Source organism: Petromyzon marinus, chromosome 10, assembly GCF_048934315.1.
Source record: "Petromyzon marinus isolate PM22_M1 ecotype Great Lakes invasive population chromosome 10, UKy_Petmar_22M1.pri1.0, whole genome shotgun sequence".
In the NCBI taxonomy this organism is placed as follows: Eukaryota; Metazoa; Chordata; class Hyperoartia; order Petromyzontiformes; family Petromyzontidae; genus Petromyzon; species Petromyzon marinus.
The window spans coordinates 17,468,187-17,484,143 of NC_133676.1; the positions used below are offsets into that span (position 1 = coordinate 17,468,187).

Consider the following 15,957-nt stretch of genomic DNA (forward strand, 5'->3'; position numbering starts at 1 on the left):
CCCAGGCCTACTTATGGTATCATAGGCCTTGACCAGGTAAATAAAGCAGAGATGTAGGTCTTGTTGGAATTCCCTACACCTCTGCTGTAGCAGACGGACAGAAAATATGGCATCTGTGCAGGACCGCCCTTTCCTGAAACCGCATTGGGGCTCCGCAAGCCTCTCCTCAGCGTGCTTGGCGAGGCGATGGTGAATAATCCTTGCCAGGACCTTTCCCGGCACACTGAGGAGTGAGATGCCCCTGTAGTTGTTACAGTCTGTGCGGTCCCCCTTCTTAAAAAAAATAGATGTTCTTAAAGAGGGGGACCACCAGGGCATCCTTCCAATCCTGCGGAACCCGTCCTGTGGTCCAGACTATTGTTATGATGTCATATAGGGCAGTCTGTGCACAAACGCCACCCTCCCTCAACATTTCGCTTGGAAGATCATCTCTGCCCGCTGCCTTTCCTGGTCTCAGACTCCGGATCGCCTTCAGTACTTCCTCAACAGATGGTACTTCAGCCAGCCACTCACAAGGGGTGACTTCTTCCAATATTTGAGGCACCGCAGCCTTCAGCAGGGTCATCCTCACTTTGTGCACGATGTTTTCCTGGCTGAGGGATTTTCCCTCCCCCAGGACCTCACAGAAATGCTCAGCAAATCTGCAAACCTGTTCCTGGGGGTCGGAGATTGGATCACCGTTTTTTCCCCTAATGATGGTAATAGGTGTGGCGCTGCAGGTTACTTTTTTGATTGGGTTAAATAGAGATTTGTGATCGCGGGCCACTGAGGCAGACTCCATCTCCTCAGCAACCCGCTGCGGTAGGCCTCCTCATTCTCTGACGTGGGATTCTGTAGCCGATGACACACACCACACCCACACACCACACACACACACCACACACACCACACACACCACACACACCACACACACACACACACCACACACACACCACACACACACCACACACACCACACACACACACACCACACACACCACACACACCACACACACCACACACACACACCACACACACACACCACACACACACACACACCACACACACACACACACCACACACACCCACCACACACTCGTCCTGCAGCAGGCTGCGCTAATAATCGTGTCGAGTCGCCGCCGAGTGTGGTGGCTCTGTTCGGTGCGTGGTGTCTGCTGCAGTTCTCGCCTCTTTGATGCTGGTCCAAGGTTGGGGGGAGGGAGACTCGCGAAATGTTTTGACAATTATCGGACTGCATTCATGTTTCGCCAAGCGAGGAAACTAAAAGTAGCCAGCAAAATATCGAAAAATAATCGGCGACACGGAAGCGGTTTGGGAAATAGGTTTCGAGAGTGCAGGAATACCAAGGTTGTATGAGCTGGCTCCCAATAAATCACCAATGTACATTTCCAATCGCATTCGCCAACACGTGGCGAAAGAGAGCATGTTTGGAGGAAGTGCGTCAAGAAGAAGGTTCACTTTGAGCCTACATTTATCGTGATCTGACGCGGCACCAGAACGCACGATGACTCGCGGCACGGGGCGGCCGTGGTGATCCCCGAGGGCTGTCGCCAACTCCGAGTGAGCGCCGCGCTCTGTTCAAACTACAAACTAAACCATTTTTGTAATTTTACCAAATAAGGCCCGCTGAGTTATACAGGTTCCTTTCTTTCCAAAAGCGACCTGGCTATCACAAATGATAGCTCAACAAAGTGGCTTCACGTGTGGAAATGTCTAGCAGCCCAATTCTCTAAACGCGTGTTTCCCTAAATGTGGAGGGAAAACCCGGAGCACCCGGAGAAAAATCCACGCGACCACGAGGAGAGAGAGAGAGAGACGCAAACTCCAAATGTACAGCAGCAGGCGCCAGGGTCGGGATCGGGATCGAACCGACGTGCTCCTGCGTGCCAGGCGAGGTTGTTACCACCTGGCCACCGAGGGGCTCTGATGTTGTCTGCACTGCTGCTGCGCCTGCTGTCGCCGTTCCCACGTGGAGCGCCGTGCCCCCCCCCCCCATCCCTCCGTGCCGGGTGCTTTCGGGTCGTCCCGCGCGTTGTCCGGCGCGATTGTCCGACGTTTCTCTCCACGTGACGTGGGAGCTTCTTCAGGAATTTGCATTCAGCTCTGGGACTGAACGCCGAACGCGGGTACAACTCGAAACACACAACGGGGAATTGTGTTCAGTATCCTTTACACCCCCCCCCCCCCCCCATTGCTCAGAAACAAACCCTGCGCGTGACTGGGATGCCCGTGGCTCGGGAGTAATGGAGACGAGTCCACGTCTGTTTACACGCACCTCCGATTAGCGCGTATGGCTACGTACGGTGGGAAAGAAGTTCAACATGCATGTTACACACACACACACAGCGCGTGCACGCTGTAGCGTGCGCATCCACCGACACTGTTTGGAGAGGGGAGCTTCAGCAAAATTGGAAGAGGCTTTGTGCTCCCCAAGCCTCACAAGGAACACCAGCCAATGGTGCAGCACAATCAGCCCACTTACTGGGTAGGGTACAGGATATCGAGGTTGTTTATTTACGTACACGCGCTGCTGCATTTGTAGAAAAGTATCTCCAGCACTATTTACAGACATTTTACACAGCACGCATACATGTCGCAGATGCGTGCGGTGAACTTACAGCCGTGGTGTTAGATATTCCTGCTGCTCGGCGGTTTTTTTCGATTGCCTCCCTCTGCACTCTCCAGGAATCGCTGGCATGCATATATCAAACCGTGTCACGAAAATTAATCTGGACTGATGCGGTGAGTGTTTCTCATCCCCTCCGGCTGGTGACAGCCCTCCTCGTAATGAGGCTTGTAGCCGAAACCACAGAGGCACTCGGCCCTGAGCCAGTGTTTATGTTCATTTGCCCGAGGGACGATACTCTCACTGCTGGTGAAAGTCTCGGCGTCACACGTAACGAGAAGTGTGGGAGCCTGGCTCTGCCGTGCAACATCAACAACAACCGGTCCCCCGCTCTGTACAGACCACGATGTTCTTGTGGAAGCAATTGGGCCATAGTAATAATTCCACCGATGCTGACAATTAGAGATCAACACGCCTGTCATTGTTGGTATTGAATGTGAATGAGCAGGCCTGGACATTAAACTGGAAAAATCCCGATCGAAAACATCATGGGTCATTTTCATTAAACTATTTATATTTTTACCAGGTAAGGCCCTCTGAGCTATACAGCTATTTTTCAGAAGCAACCTGGCCACAAGTGATAGCTCAACAAAGTTGCTTGTCACGTATAAATGTACAGCAGCCAAATACTCTAAACGCACGTTTATAAATATGGAGGGAAAAACCGGAGCACTCGGAGAAAAGTCTACGCGACCACGGGGAGAGAGAGACACGTAAACTCCAATATAATGGCGTCAGCATCGTACTCACGATATCCTGCATACCAGGCGAGGGAGTTAACATTTCGACACCGCGATAGCCAATAACTGTACGACAAAAGGTTAAAAGGTGCAGCCCTGCATGGCCTGCTTACGCCTCAGCTGGCAGAAGGTCCACCACGAGAGGGCAAATTTAGAGAGAATCATTGGCCTACTCTTTCACGCTGGCCAGAAGTCTTGTAACACGTGGAAGTGCCCACGCTTCACCCCACCACACGGGACACGCCGATTGACGAAACCACACGTGACATGCCGATCGACGAATTGCAGGGAACCCATCGGTACTGCTGAATGGACTGAGGCGGTGACGGGGGGGGGGGGGAGAATTCAGAAGCTCGCTCCAATGTTTCATCTTCTGCGCGGGGAGATTGAACCACATTAGCGGCCCTGTGGGGTTGCAAGTCCAGCGTGCTCATCTATTACACCATGACAGATTCAATTTTTTTTTAAGAAATATAATACCAGATTCTTCTTCTTATTTTTGTACGACGGGAGACGCTTACAGTAGTTTAGCAATCCGTCACTCAGTGGCTTCCCGAGATGCTAAGTCGAGAAATGTAGTCGCCTCCCGTAACAGATCTCAGCGGGGCAGGAGGACGCGGATTTTGCCTTCGACTCGAGAGTTGACCCGTAATTCACGCAGCGAAAGTCAAATGTCAGCAGCAGCAGCAGCTTCATCACAACGCAGCGCTGTTGTTTGAGCCCATGAATCAAACGGCACTGGGCCACGCGTGTCGAGGAGAATGGCTCCACCGATTGTGGCCGCCGTAAAGCAACAATCCCGTGCATCGAGCCGGCGGAAACGCAAGACGTTGAGGATGTCCAGGGTTTATTTGGTTTGATGCAGGAGCTGCACACGACACTTGCAAGTAATCCAAACAACACGCAACTGTTGTACGTTACAAGAACTCCCATCACCGATAATGAACTCTGACCACTGCATTCCAGCGTCAAGCAGTAACGCCACCGAGGAGCCCTCCAACGGAGCAGAGGGGTTGAGGATGAGACGAAAGCGCACGTGGCTCGGAGCGATTCGCTCGGTGGGGGGGGGGGGTTACAGCCTCCTGTAGGCAAGATATCGCCATAGATAGGAATCTAAGCGGTGCGTGGGTCTATCCGCGTGGAGAATTGGAAATCCAGGATTACAAGAACACGTAATGTCACATTTAAATTTGATTAACACAATTATGAAACATGTCAAGTGAAGAGTATCACATCGCTGAATATCGGTCCGATGAGATATTTGAATATTCTCCACGCGCCAAAGGCATTGACAGTGCTCAATGCTGTGAGTCGCCCGAAGGCAATGGTGGAAAGGGCAGACGTAGGATTTAAACGTAATGATCTGCGTGGAAGAGTAGGCCAAATACACCTCTGGAGGGAACTCTCTAGAACTCCCTCTAAGGACGGCCCTTCCGCAGTCGTGGCGCGTGCCAGAAATTGTAGCGCTACGCCTTTGGCGTAATAATGCAGACGAGGTTCTCTTAGAAGCGTGCGTGTGGGGTTGTGGACCGGCCTTGGATCGCTACCGGCCGCGAGTCGCGGTGGGAGGAAGAGCGGCAGGGGGAGGAGGAGGATGGAGGAGGAGGATGGAGGAGGAGGATGGAGAGAGCCCCAGCTGCGCCTTCCCCGCTGTGCCTGCGGTGTCGGAACGCTGCAGCTCGGCGCGAGCAGCAGCGCCGAGCCGCTTACATTTAGCCTCCGCTGCACTTTAATTTCCGTTCTATTAAAATAATAAAACTCGACACAGCGCGACGCAACCACAAGAATGGTGCACAGTAGCTGCGCGCCCTACCCCCACCCGCCCTCCGTATCCTCCTAGAAAGCCGGAAAGTTGTTTTTACAAACTGATTTGAACTTTAAAGGCCTTCATCAATCCACGAGCCTCACCGACATTGAGATGATTACCCAGCACGTGTGAGACACCAGACCTGGACCCATGTCCCCCACTCGACTGTGGCGATCTCAGTCACCCACCGCATTCACCACCTCCTCGTGTTTTTCAACATCGGCTCCGTTCTCTGTTGCCTAGAAAGGGACCGCGTGTTTTTTTAGTCTTCGTGCCGCTATCCTCCCGGTAACTTCCCTCCGTGTGTGATTGTGCCGGGTAGCAGCGGTAACAATGATTCACTTGCACAGAAACATCTCTCGTCGAATGCTAGTAAATTCTTTCTCGCTCATTTGCATGATGTTATCATGCGCGCTGCTGGTTTGGTTTGTAATTGTACCAGAGCTGGTTTGAGCCTTAAACAATCAGATCGGATCAGGATATCCCCGCGTGACCTTATTAAGACGGGTCATACGTCCGGCTTGGCTTATCAGACTGATTAGCCAATTGGCTACAACGCATCTCTATCCATTGCAACAATCATCAACATGACGTGTGTGTAGTCACTCACCTGCGTTTCAACTACGAACAATCTACAAGTAACGAACCTTCCCTGCGGCTATACGTACCGCAATCAGTAATCCTAGGACATGCTCGATCCCCCGCTGGATGAAGGCCTACCCAAATGGCCCTTTCTTACGATTCTGCGTTGTAGCAATCTAACCAGCTCCATCTCTCCAGCAGACGTGCATGTCGGACGCGTCCTGTCTCTTGGTAGCCACTCCGTTATTATCATCATCATCGAACATCGTTGCTTGTGGAAGGGATGAGGTATCACCAATCAATGAGGTAGCACAAATCAATGGTCGGAGTGGCTCCACGCTCAAAGCAGCAAACCGGGCAATGACACCTCTGCACGGGCAAACCTTAAGCCCGTGGTGAAAGTTCCACATTCCCATGGCAGGGCCCAGTCTATCCGTAGGAAAAACGCAGCCGAAAGCGCCGAGTTTTTTTTTAGTTTTGCTCAATCGGCTATGCGAAGACGGCGATGACGGTCATTTGATATTGATCAGCCGATCGGGATTATATCCTGCTGATTGCATCTGAAGGAATGTTGATTGGACCCTCTAAGAATTGGAACCAACGTCTGAAATTTATTTAACATCAGCGGATTTAAGGAAATCAGAACAATGCATCCCTATAATTGATGGACTAACAAGAAGAGCAGTTGTGCGATGTAATGCGTGCGCTCGCTGCTGAGTGTGCGTGCTGCAGAGAGCCACGTGCGTGACAAGTGACACATTGTACGCCGTCACCACGGGGAGTCCCTCCTGTCCGCAGTCTCCTTGTACACGTACTTAGCACTCGCGCAATATCTTCGCCACGCATCTGCACATAAGAGACAAAGCAAACAAGAGTCGCACATTCCTGGGCAATATCAGGCGGAGTCGCCGTGTTATTTTGGCGCAGGCATTGTGCCTTGTGGGCACATCGTCATCACGCGTGACCTGGAGACGGGATGACCATCGTACACACCCCGCCTCTTCAACGAGGCCTAAGGGGTCAGCCGGTGTGACCGACCCGACGAAGACGTTTCCCAAATCCACGCATTTCACCACGCCGCCTGTTTGTGGTGCAGCAGGCTGCAGTGACCCAACGGGCGGCGCACCGGACTCTCAGTCCAGAGATCACGGGGTCCGACCTCCTGGCGCGGCAGTCGAAACAATGGGAGCAAGTTTCTCAAATCCTCCCGTCGCCCTGTGTCCACCCAGCGGTGTGAATGGTTCACCACCACAGTCGATCGGCAGGCAGCGTGTGGGTGGTGGGGTAAAGTGTGCGAACTCACACCTCCACCAAGATTCATGGCCAGCGTGGAAGAGTAGGCCAAATACACACCGAAGGGGCTCTAAGAAGCTTCTTCTATTGAAGGCCATTTCGCGATCAGTGTGAATAAGTGGAGTAAAATGACCCCGCGAATATCAGGATGGTCCCGTATACCAGCACGGATCAGAGGAGTTCTCCTCTTTCAGTTGACATCAATTTGACAGTAACAAGTTTATCACGGTGGACCTTGTGTGATGACCGTGTGTGATGTCTAGTCAGCTGAAAGCCCGACGACACAACACGAGGCACAGGGCAGGACGTGGTGCAGTGCATCAATCCTGAGCAGGTATTAAAGAAGAACCACGTTGTGCGTGGTTTTGAATTTTCACGTCACGAAAGTGAATCAAATGCAATAGATTTTTTGAAACGTCATTTTATTTTAATGTACATAATAGTAACATACAATGGATGAATTTAACTACATGGTTTAATTATTTTCATTACTAAATATATTATCCATATATAACTCAATGTATATAACTATACCGTATATAAGACATTTCAGGTTGACGGTTGTATAACTAGTTCTTTTTTTACCCTCCTCAGTATTGTTACTAAAACTTACTCAGTGTGTGTGTGTGTGTGTACCTGTGCGTGTGTGTATGTGTGTGTACCTGTGCGTGTGTGTGTGTACCTGTGTGCGTGTGTGTGTACCTGTGTGTGTGTGTGTGCACCTGTGCGTGTGTGTATACCTGTGCGTGTGTGTACCTGTGCGTGTATGTGTGTACCTGTGTGCGTGTACCTGTGCGTGTGTGTACCTGTGTGCGTGTGTGTGTACCTGTGTATGTGTGTGTGCACCTGTGCGTGTGTGTGTATGCGTATCTGTGCGTGTGTGTGTATGTGTGTACCTGTGCCTGTGTATGTGTGCCTGTGTGTATATTTGTGTGTGTACCTGTGTGTATGTGTGTATGTACCTGTGTGTGTGTGTGTGTGCTATGGGGAGCGGCAGTGTAGTGGCTCTAGCGTGCTGCGCTGCGAACCCGGCAACCCGAGTTGTCTGATCGGGTCCCGTGTCTCCCCCAGGTCGACTCGAAGCGCTTGCCCCGACACTCTGTTCAAGGCTATTGCGGGGCATCTTGTCACCGTGTGCCGCGTGACCCTGGGGACGGGTGGGTGGTCTGTGTCGACGCAAGGCGCTCCTAGCAGAGAACCCGAAAGCGACTCGCGGCAGCCACAGCAGGGCACCGCTCTCATCGCGGTGCCCCCAGGCCCACGTCCCTGACTCTGAACAACTTTGTAAACGGTTCCCAAACTTGCGAGCGTGGCTCTCGTCACAGCTCCATAGTCCTGTGACGCTGTGGGCGAGGTGATCGTCAAATAGCGAGCGAGGTCACTTGTACAATGCCCTGGTCTTGCCACGTAGCGAATACTGTCCCTCTCTCGTCCAATCTTTAACGCTCGTTTGTTAAAAGACCACGGCACCACTTGCAAGACGCAACTGAGATGCCACCCTCAAGCAAAGCAACATGTCAATGACGTGCGGATTTTAAACGCTGTGATCACAAACTTACATATTCACGCCATTACGTTGCAATTTTGGTTTACCCACGGAACATAACTGCTCGTCACACCACCCCTGATCCATGCGAATACATTCTTTAGCGATGTGCTCAGCTGTGAATCTTGATACCGGTGGTTATTAAACACCAACAATGCCCTGGACCAGCGAACACATGTTTGCGAGGCATTAACACTTTTAAAGTCTTGCTTCAAAAGCAACTTTTACAGACTATGTGTAATACACGGAACTTTCAAACAGACCTCAAAAACCGATGCGATTCCAGATTTTCATTCAGTAGGTAAACCTTCCACCCCCTGATTTCTCACTTTTGTAGCGACGGCCAACATTTATTAACTGACGTCTAAATTTAGCCAAACACAACTTGAGCACTTGTTTTGGTATAGTTGCAAATACATTGCAATGTTGGGCTTTACTCAACAAGTTCTTTGACCGAAGGCACAATAAAAAATATACAAAACCTCAACGTTCTCGGGAGATAACGAAACGGAGCGTATCGTGAAGAGCATCCAGTGGCTCTGCATCATCCTAAATCCAGCACCTTGGGGGAGATGGCGTCCCGACACCACAAAGAGTCGCTGCATACAATGTCGCGGTTGTGTTGCATAGCTCTCCCCTCGATGTCTTTTCTGATTGTATAATCATCACAGAAAAAAAGGCTCCTTTCTCAAGAGGGTCCCCGCATCAAGATGTGTGGCCAGCACCCCGTAGTTTTAGCTCGGAAGAACCGGGGGAGAACATCCAAACCCCACACGGAGAGGCGCCCGAGTCAGTGATCTAACAACCCAGGTGCCTCTGGCTGTGAGACAACAAAAGTTACCACGGCCGCCGCCCTGCCCTCGTGTTGTCCGACGTTTATGAAGCTCCCGGCACGTGGAGCGAAACGTTGGACGTCGCTGCCGAACGACACCGAGCGGTACGACCCCAAACAACCTCGTCGGAGCGCGGCAGCCAAGGAGCTGCTGGGCTGGGTGAACACGGGGACGACTGCTCACTTTTCGCGTTCCACGACGAGAGGCCTCGTGTCCCACCATGATAATTCACGGTGTCGTGAAGCAACTCGGCAGCGTGGCTCACAACCGGTTGTTTAGAGGGTATTTTTTGTTGGTTAGATCACGATCTTTTTGGGTTAGATCACGATCTAACCCAAAAAAAACATAAATTATGGATGATATTGGTCGCAAAAACTCTACGTGTTAAACTAACCGGTTGTTTTTAATAGTTTTCGGTGTTTAGCTTGTTATCCTTCCCCCGCACCTCCGATTAGCGCGTTTGGCTACGTACGGTGCAAAGGAAGTTCAACGTACGTGAAAGAAGAAAGCAGGTTGACATGCTCCGTTGGGTCAGCGATAGCTGGAATTGGGTCAGCGACATCCAGAATTGGCGAACAAATGTCCATCGTCTGGGAGCGTGATTGTTTAAAATGCTTTGGGCAGCAAATGTCCTCCTCGTGGTTGTACGTGGGGTGCTACGCTGTTTTGTTGTCATCGTTGATTCGAAGCCAACTGATGATGAGGCATAATGGTTCTTGCTGTACATTTTCCACGCGCACAATTTTAAATCTTTTAATCCCTTCTTACACGGCCGCTATATATCAACAATGCCATGCCAAGCAGCTGTTAATAATCAGAAGTCTGGCTGCAAAGAGTGCATCCCTGGGCACGGTCATCTTTCCGATGAGACAAATAAAATCGGTATGAAGATAATAAGACGAAAAATTAAATGACGTTTAAAATGAAATAAAAACTTTCAACAATGCATGTAATAAATAAATCATAGCCCTGCAGCAAAGTAAGCGCAGATGAGATCGCAGTTGCATACGGTCAAAGTAAAAACACGACGAATACGCGGAACATAAATTACAACTCATTCACAACTCTGCAAATATTTACAAACGCTTTCCCTGCTGGCAAACGCCGCAGGGCCTCACGGGGAGTCGCGAGGCTGCTGGGGGCGCAGGGGGGAGGGGGGGGGCGCAGGGGGGGTGCCGAGGGGGCTCACGAGGGGTCAGCGCAGCGATGCCATCCCCCGTTGGCCTGGCGTCCAGGCCACACGTGCTGCGTGCCAACTCGGGTGGCTCTCCCACAGCTGTGAGATGAGACTGCAGGATCACACACCGGAGGGGCTTTGGGAGAGCTTCCTCCAGCGGTGGATTGTCCATGCTTGACGACGACGATGATTCCCTGAGCTGAGGGGCATGAATGGGCGTGCTGTGGTCGCATGTGGCTTTTGTGTAAGCAGCTTGACCAGGCCGCAACTGTTTGCGGGCCCCCTTTGGAAATGAGGGCGATGGGGGAAAAAAACATCTTCAAATAAACTGGTGTTCTGGTTCGATGTTGTTGTTGTAGTAGGAATCAAATAATAATATTCTATTGACAATATTTTGCTGATTGTTATGAAGGCGAAGCCTGCATTCATCCCCACAATCGCACAACGAGCCCCTGCACCTCAGGGCCCCCGAATCCGAGGCTTAACTGAAATGAAACGTCCGTGCTGCGCGCCAACCACAGACCTGCACAGGTGGCTTCAATCAGCGTCGCTCCTGGACATCGCACTCACAGCGGGGAGGCCAACGAACGCTCTCAAACTCCGAAGTGGTTTCCTGCTGAAAACTCGTGCTCATCTCCAATTCACAGCCTGAGCCAGTGCTGGAAATTCCACATTCTTGTTGTTGTGAGGGGAAAGTCTCACCGTGAAACACAAAAAAACACCTCACTCTGGTACTCGGTTTTATGGCATGGATTGAGAAAGGGCTGAGTCAACCTCCTAGCGAATTGAGGGAGGCCTGTTGATTTTTAATAGCCACCGGTATCACGTGGGTGGGCGGTGGAAGTCATCTTAGAGGAAACGGTGCCAAGGGATGTGCAAAATGACAACAACAGCAAACACTCACACCTGCATTGTAACAGCTTCGCAATGGCAGCCGAAGTAACGTTTGGCTCACAACTCCACCATCAACACTGCGCGGTCGGCGTATTAATGAGGCTCCGACATTTAGATGCGAGTGACATTTTTAACGTGACACAACTTCCAGCTGTCGGGGTGATCGATTCCCTGCGTCGACGATATTGAGACCAGAACAAGGACCGGGGTGGCATTCGCTTCAATGACGTAGGCGGCAAACATCACGCAGATGCGTCACCTCCTCACCGGTCCAACAGTCTAAACAATGCGACACACAAAAACACAGAGCTCTTATCTCTCGAGATCTGCACCCAGGCTGCTCGTATCAGGCTGTCCAACAGCCTGTCAGGTAACGGGGGAGGGGGGGGGGGTTAGCAACAGCCTCCCTGCCCTGTTGTGGCGCTGCCTATGGGCGGAAGAGAAGTGGCCGTGGGGACGAACGGACGACGAGCAGAATATACGACGGTGACGATGAGGTGTAGATGAGAATGATGTAGCAGAAGAGGCGTGCGGATTGCCCGTGTGGAGAAGGAAGTGGATGACTAATTGTAAGGATGGACGGAAGGGGAAGAGAGAGAGGCAGCGACCCGGGAGAGAAGAGGCGGCCGTGGAGGAAGGTGACTCGTGGCCAAGAAGGAGCAGGATGGACGCCACGGAGGAAGAGGCGAAAAGAGAAAGTGGAGCAAGGGGAGGAGGAGGGAGGCAGACAGAAAGCACTGCGGTGATGATGATGATGATGCAATGTAGGTGGCAGAGAGGTGTCGTGTGGGGAATGGAGGAGGTGGCCCTGCCTGCAAAGGTCAGGTGTGGGGGGAGGTCAAAGTGAGGGATAAAGTCACAGCAGAGTACTGTGAAAAGGAACGGTAAAATGACAGCGGTGGGAACGAGGGGGAGGAGGTGGAGGAGAAGGCGTACATTGGGGCAGGGAAGAGGAGGAGGCGGCGATGGTGTGGAGATGCATTTGGACTGCGGACAACAAAATAAGTACAGCACTTTTCAAAACAAAGCTGGATGCAATCATGGGCTGTGGCGATGGGAACGACTGCCGTCCCAGGAGAGAGGACGGCGCATAAATAACGGCGCTGCGCCCACTACCACACTCGCCGGCTTCCCTCGTGACGACGACAAACTCTTCTTGTGCAGATGCTGAGCGCACACCGCCATGCAGCGCGTGGCTCCGCCGAGCCTCGTGCTCACGCTGCTGCGCTGGGCTTCGGCCACGGGGCGTCACGCAATGACCAGTGCGTGCCGTGCCCCCCACCCCCCCCCCCCTCTGAGTGCGTCTCAGCCCTTCCCCGTAGACGCGGGGGGGGGGGGGGGGGATTGCGAGCCGGAGCAGAACGGCACGAGAGACAAAAGCTGATCGCGTCGTGACTCATTCTGTTCGGCGTTGAACCGTTTGCTGAAGCGCGTTGAGCGTCGCCCACGCTGCCCCGGGGGTGCCGCGTGCACGCTCGCGCGAGGCCCTCTGCCCGTCGAGTCACGTGCAGCGGCGTCTCCCGCCCACCTGACCGAAGGGCCGTTAATTGCTTCCTCGTGGTTTTTGTGTTTTTTTGTTTCGGGAAGAATAAAAGCACCGTTAAATTAGAACAAGTTTGAACACTTGCGATATCGTCATTCAAGTACAAACATGGCAACGCATGCACGGCATGTAGGTTGAGAACATCTTACTGGCGGCGGCGAGGGGGGGCTCCGTAAATCGAACGCGCCGAGCGAGAGTGATGCCGCCGCTTCTCCGTCCAGTCACGCACACGGCCCCCCGCACAGCGCACTCGATAAACACAGCGGCGCCACCTGCACCACCGCCGTCGCCAAACTCAGACGAGCTTCCAACAACGACAACTCGCCCGCTGCCCACATCCGATCGCCGGCAGAGAGAGAGAGAGACGGGGGGGGGGGGGGGGGTGTGTGTGGGGGGCGCTCCTCCGAGCCAGCCGTGCCGGGCGGTCACGGCGCGGGGCACAGCGCCGGCGCGATGCAGCGGCCTTGGTGCAGCACGGCGCCCGCTGGGCAGTGGCAGCCGGCCACGCACGGCTCGTGGCACGCGGGCGGCACCGCGTTCCCGTCCCGGCAGCTGCGCGGGCACGCCGGCCCGCACGCCGACCACACGGCGCCGTGCCGGCACATGGGCTCTGTGGGAACACGCGGACGGCACGTGACATCGTCAGGGTGGACGCTGTTTAGTTTTGTCGTCGTCGTCGCTCGCGCGACGCGCGCCGTGGCGCCTCTCTGGCGCAAAGCTGCCGCTCAAAAGCGCTGCCACGTTCATAGCCAGCGGTAGAAACGGGTCCCGGCACGGTCCATCGATCGTAATGTCGCGTGTGGTGGGGTAAAGCGTGGGTACGCCGACCTCTTCCAAGTCGTGTGACCAGCATAGAAGAGTAGGCCAAATACCCTCTAGAGCCTCCCTCCCGTGGAGGCAGTTCCACCAGCAGTGGCGTGAAGCCAGCTATTGCAGGGATGCACCTTTACGGTTCTTTCAGAGCAATTTGTAGAGTTCTCTTGCGGTGTATTTCGTACCCAATGATGCAATTTGGCTGTGTGGTTGCTGGCGACTCTCTCGCAGCGCTTGGACTCGCAATGCACGAGACGCAGCTGATGAATCCCCCAGTGGTTGCTGGGTCGGGCCTCGGGGCCTCGGTGGTGCTGGCTCAGTGTCTTGCCACAGGGTCAGGGATTCTGAGCGTTGATCTCCTCGTTACACGTGCGGGTTTCTCCAGGAACTCAAGTTTCCTTCCACATGCAGCAGCAGCAGCACCCCCAGTGCAGCACCGCCCTGGACGAGTCTTGAGACTCACCACCGCTTTCCCGTGTAAATGACGGCGGTTTCATTGTTGAGTTTAAAACAGTGAACCACAACGCGGGAAGTATCACGATGATTCCACAGCTGAAAACAATCTTGAATCTTTGTGCCCGATGATGATGATGATGATATTCTTGATTGGTTATAATCGTGTTTTTATTTGCCGCGTTAAATGAATGTGTGTGTGCGTGCATTTGTGGGGAGCAGCAGCAGCGGCACAAACCCAGCAACCAATTCCCGCGTTAACGACCAGTAACAGTGGCGAATATGTACACTGGTCCTGGGGCTCCTTTAGGTCAACTCAACCGTAAATGAGTACCCGCTATAGCGTGCAAACATCGGCACGAGGGAGACAAAGGCAGCCGGGGCATGGTGTTGGCCACCCACCCCCTCGTGTTCACTGACGGCACTTGCCCTAGCAGTCTGTTGACGGCTACCGCGGGGGGATCTTTGTCTGTCTCCGCGTGCTTGCGAGCAGTGGCGCGGGTCTCACCTTGGCAGTGCAGCAGCGGGTCCCAGCGCACGGGGGCGCCCTCACGGCCGCACGCGCGCGAGTACGCCAGGAAGGGCTCGCAGAAGCAGCGCTTGTGCAGCGGGCACTCGCACATGTCCATCACGCACGACCTGACACGCACGCGCACGGCGGACTTCAGCGCGGTGTGTGTGTGTGTGCTGGCTAACGGCACTTACCCTGCACAGGCTGTGTCGGGTACATTAGGGGGGGTCTTCGTCTTTGTGTCCGTGTTCATTCGGTGAATTCCTCGGCAACGGTGGGTTCGTGAGATCGCGGCGAAATCCTCGAACTTGCGAAGACAAATCACGGCTGCCGTTTGGGTAGCAGGCAAATGACTAATCCTAAAATCTCTCACTCACGCCGCTGCTGGTGGAAAGGCCTCCTCTATGGAGTCCTAGGAAGCCCCTAGAGATTGCAGTGTGGCCTACTCTTCCATGCAGGGCCAAACACCTTGGGGATGGGAATACCCACACTTTACCCCACCACTAGCGGCTTGCCGTTCGACTGTGGTGCAGCAAATCGCTGTGTGTGTAATCACGTTCATTCGGTTAATTCCTCGGAAAAGGAAATGCGTTCTTACTTGTAAATCACACGTTGAATAATCGCGGAATTTCCACAAACCATAAACACTGCAATCTATCTGGAAGTTAACATGAAATGAACTGTAACATCTATTTGGCTTCCTGTATAGAGACGTTTCATCAAAGCTTAGAGCAATTAGCCTGACTCATAGTGGGGTTGAAAAGAGAAAGGTTCAGGCAAGAGTCCCTGCCACAGAACAACGTTCAGTGTGAAGTAGAATCGGGGCAGAGATCCAGCGGTGATAACACCCCCAGCACCCCCAGCACCACCCCCACCACCACCCCCACCATAACCTCCACCCCCACCACCACGACCACTACCCCCACCACCACCCCCACCACCACGACCACCACCATCACCACCACCACCCCGACCACCACCTCCACCCCCACCATCCCGACCACCACCATCACTACCACCCCCACCACCACCACCTCTACTACCACCACCACCACCATCACCACCACCACCTCCACCACCCCCACCACCCCCACCACCACCACGACCACCACGACCACCACCATCACCACCACCCCGACC

General features: G+C 53.3%; 1 protein-coding gene across 1 annotated transcript in view; it reads right to left on the reverse strand.

Moving 5' to 3' along the window:
• Nucleotides 1-8,014: 8,014 nt before the first annotated feature.
• Nucleotides 8,015-15,957, reverse strand: part of BMPER (BMP binding endothelial regulator) — a 57,277-nt gene continuing 49,334 nt past the window's right edge. Inside the window, exons 14-15 of the mRNA XM_076066211.1 lie at nt 14,815-14,945; nt 8,015-13,650 (exon numbers count right to left, since the gene is read on the reverse strand). Of these exons, the coding sequence (XP_075922326.1) occupies nt 13,466-13,650; nt 14,815-14,945 (316 nt within the window). The 3' untranslated portion in view covers nt 8,015-13,465. The remainder of the gene's footprint in view (nt 13,651-14,814; nt 14,946-15,957) is intronic.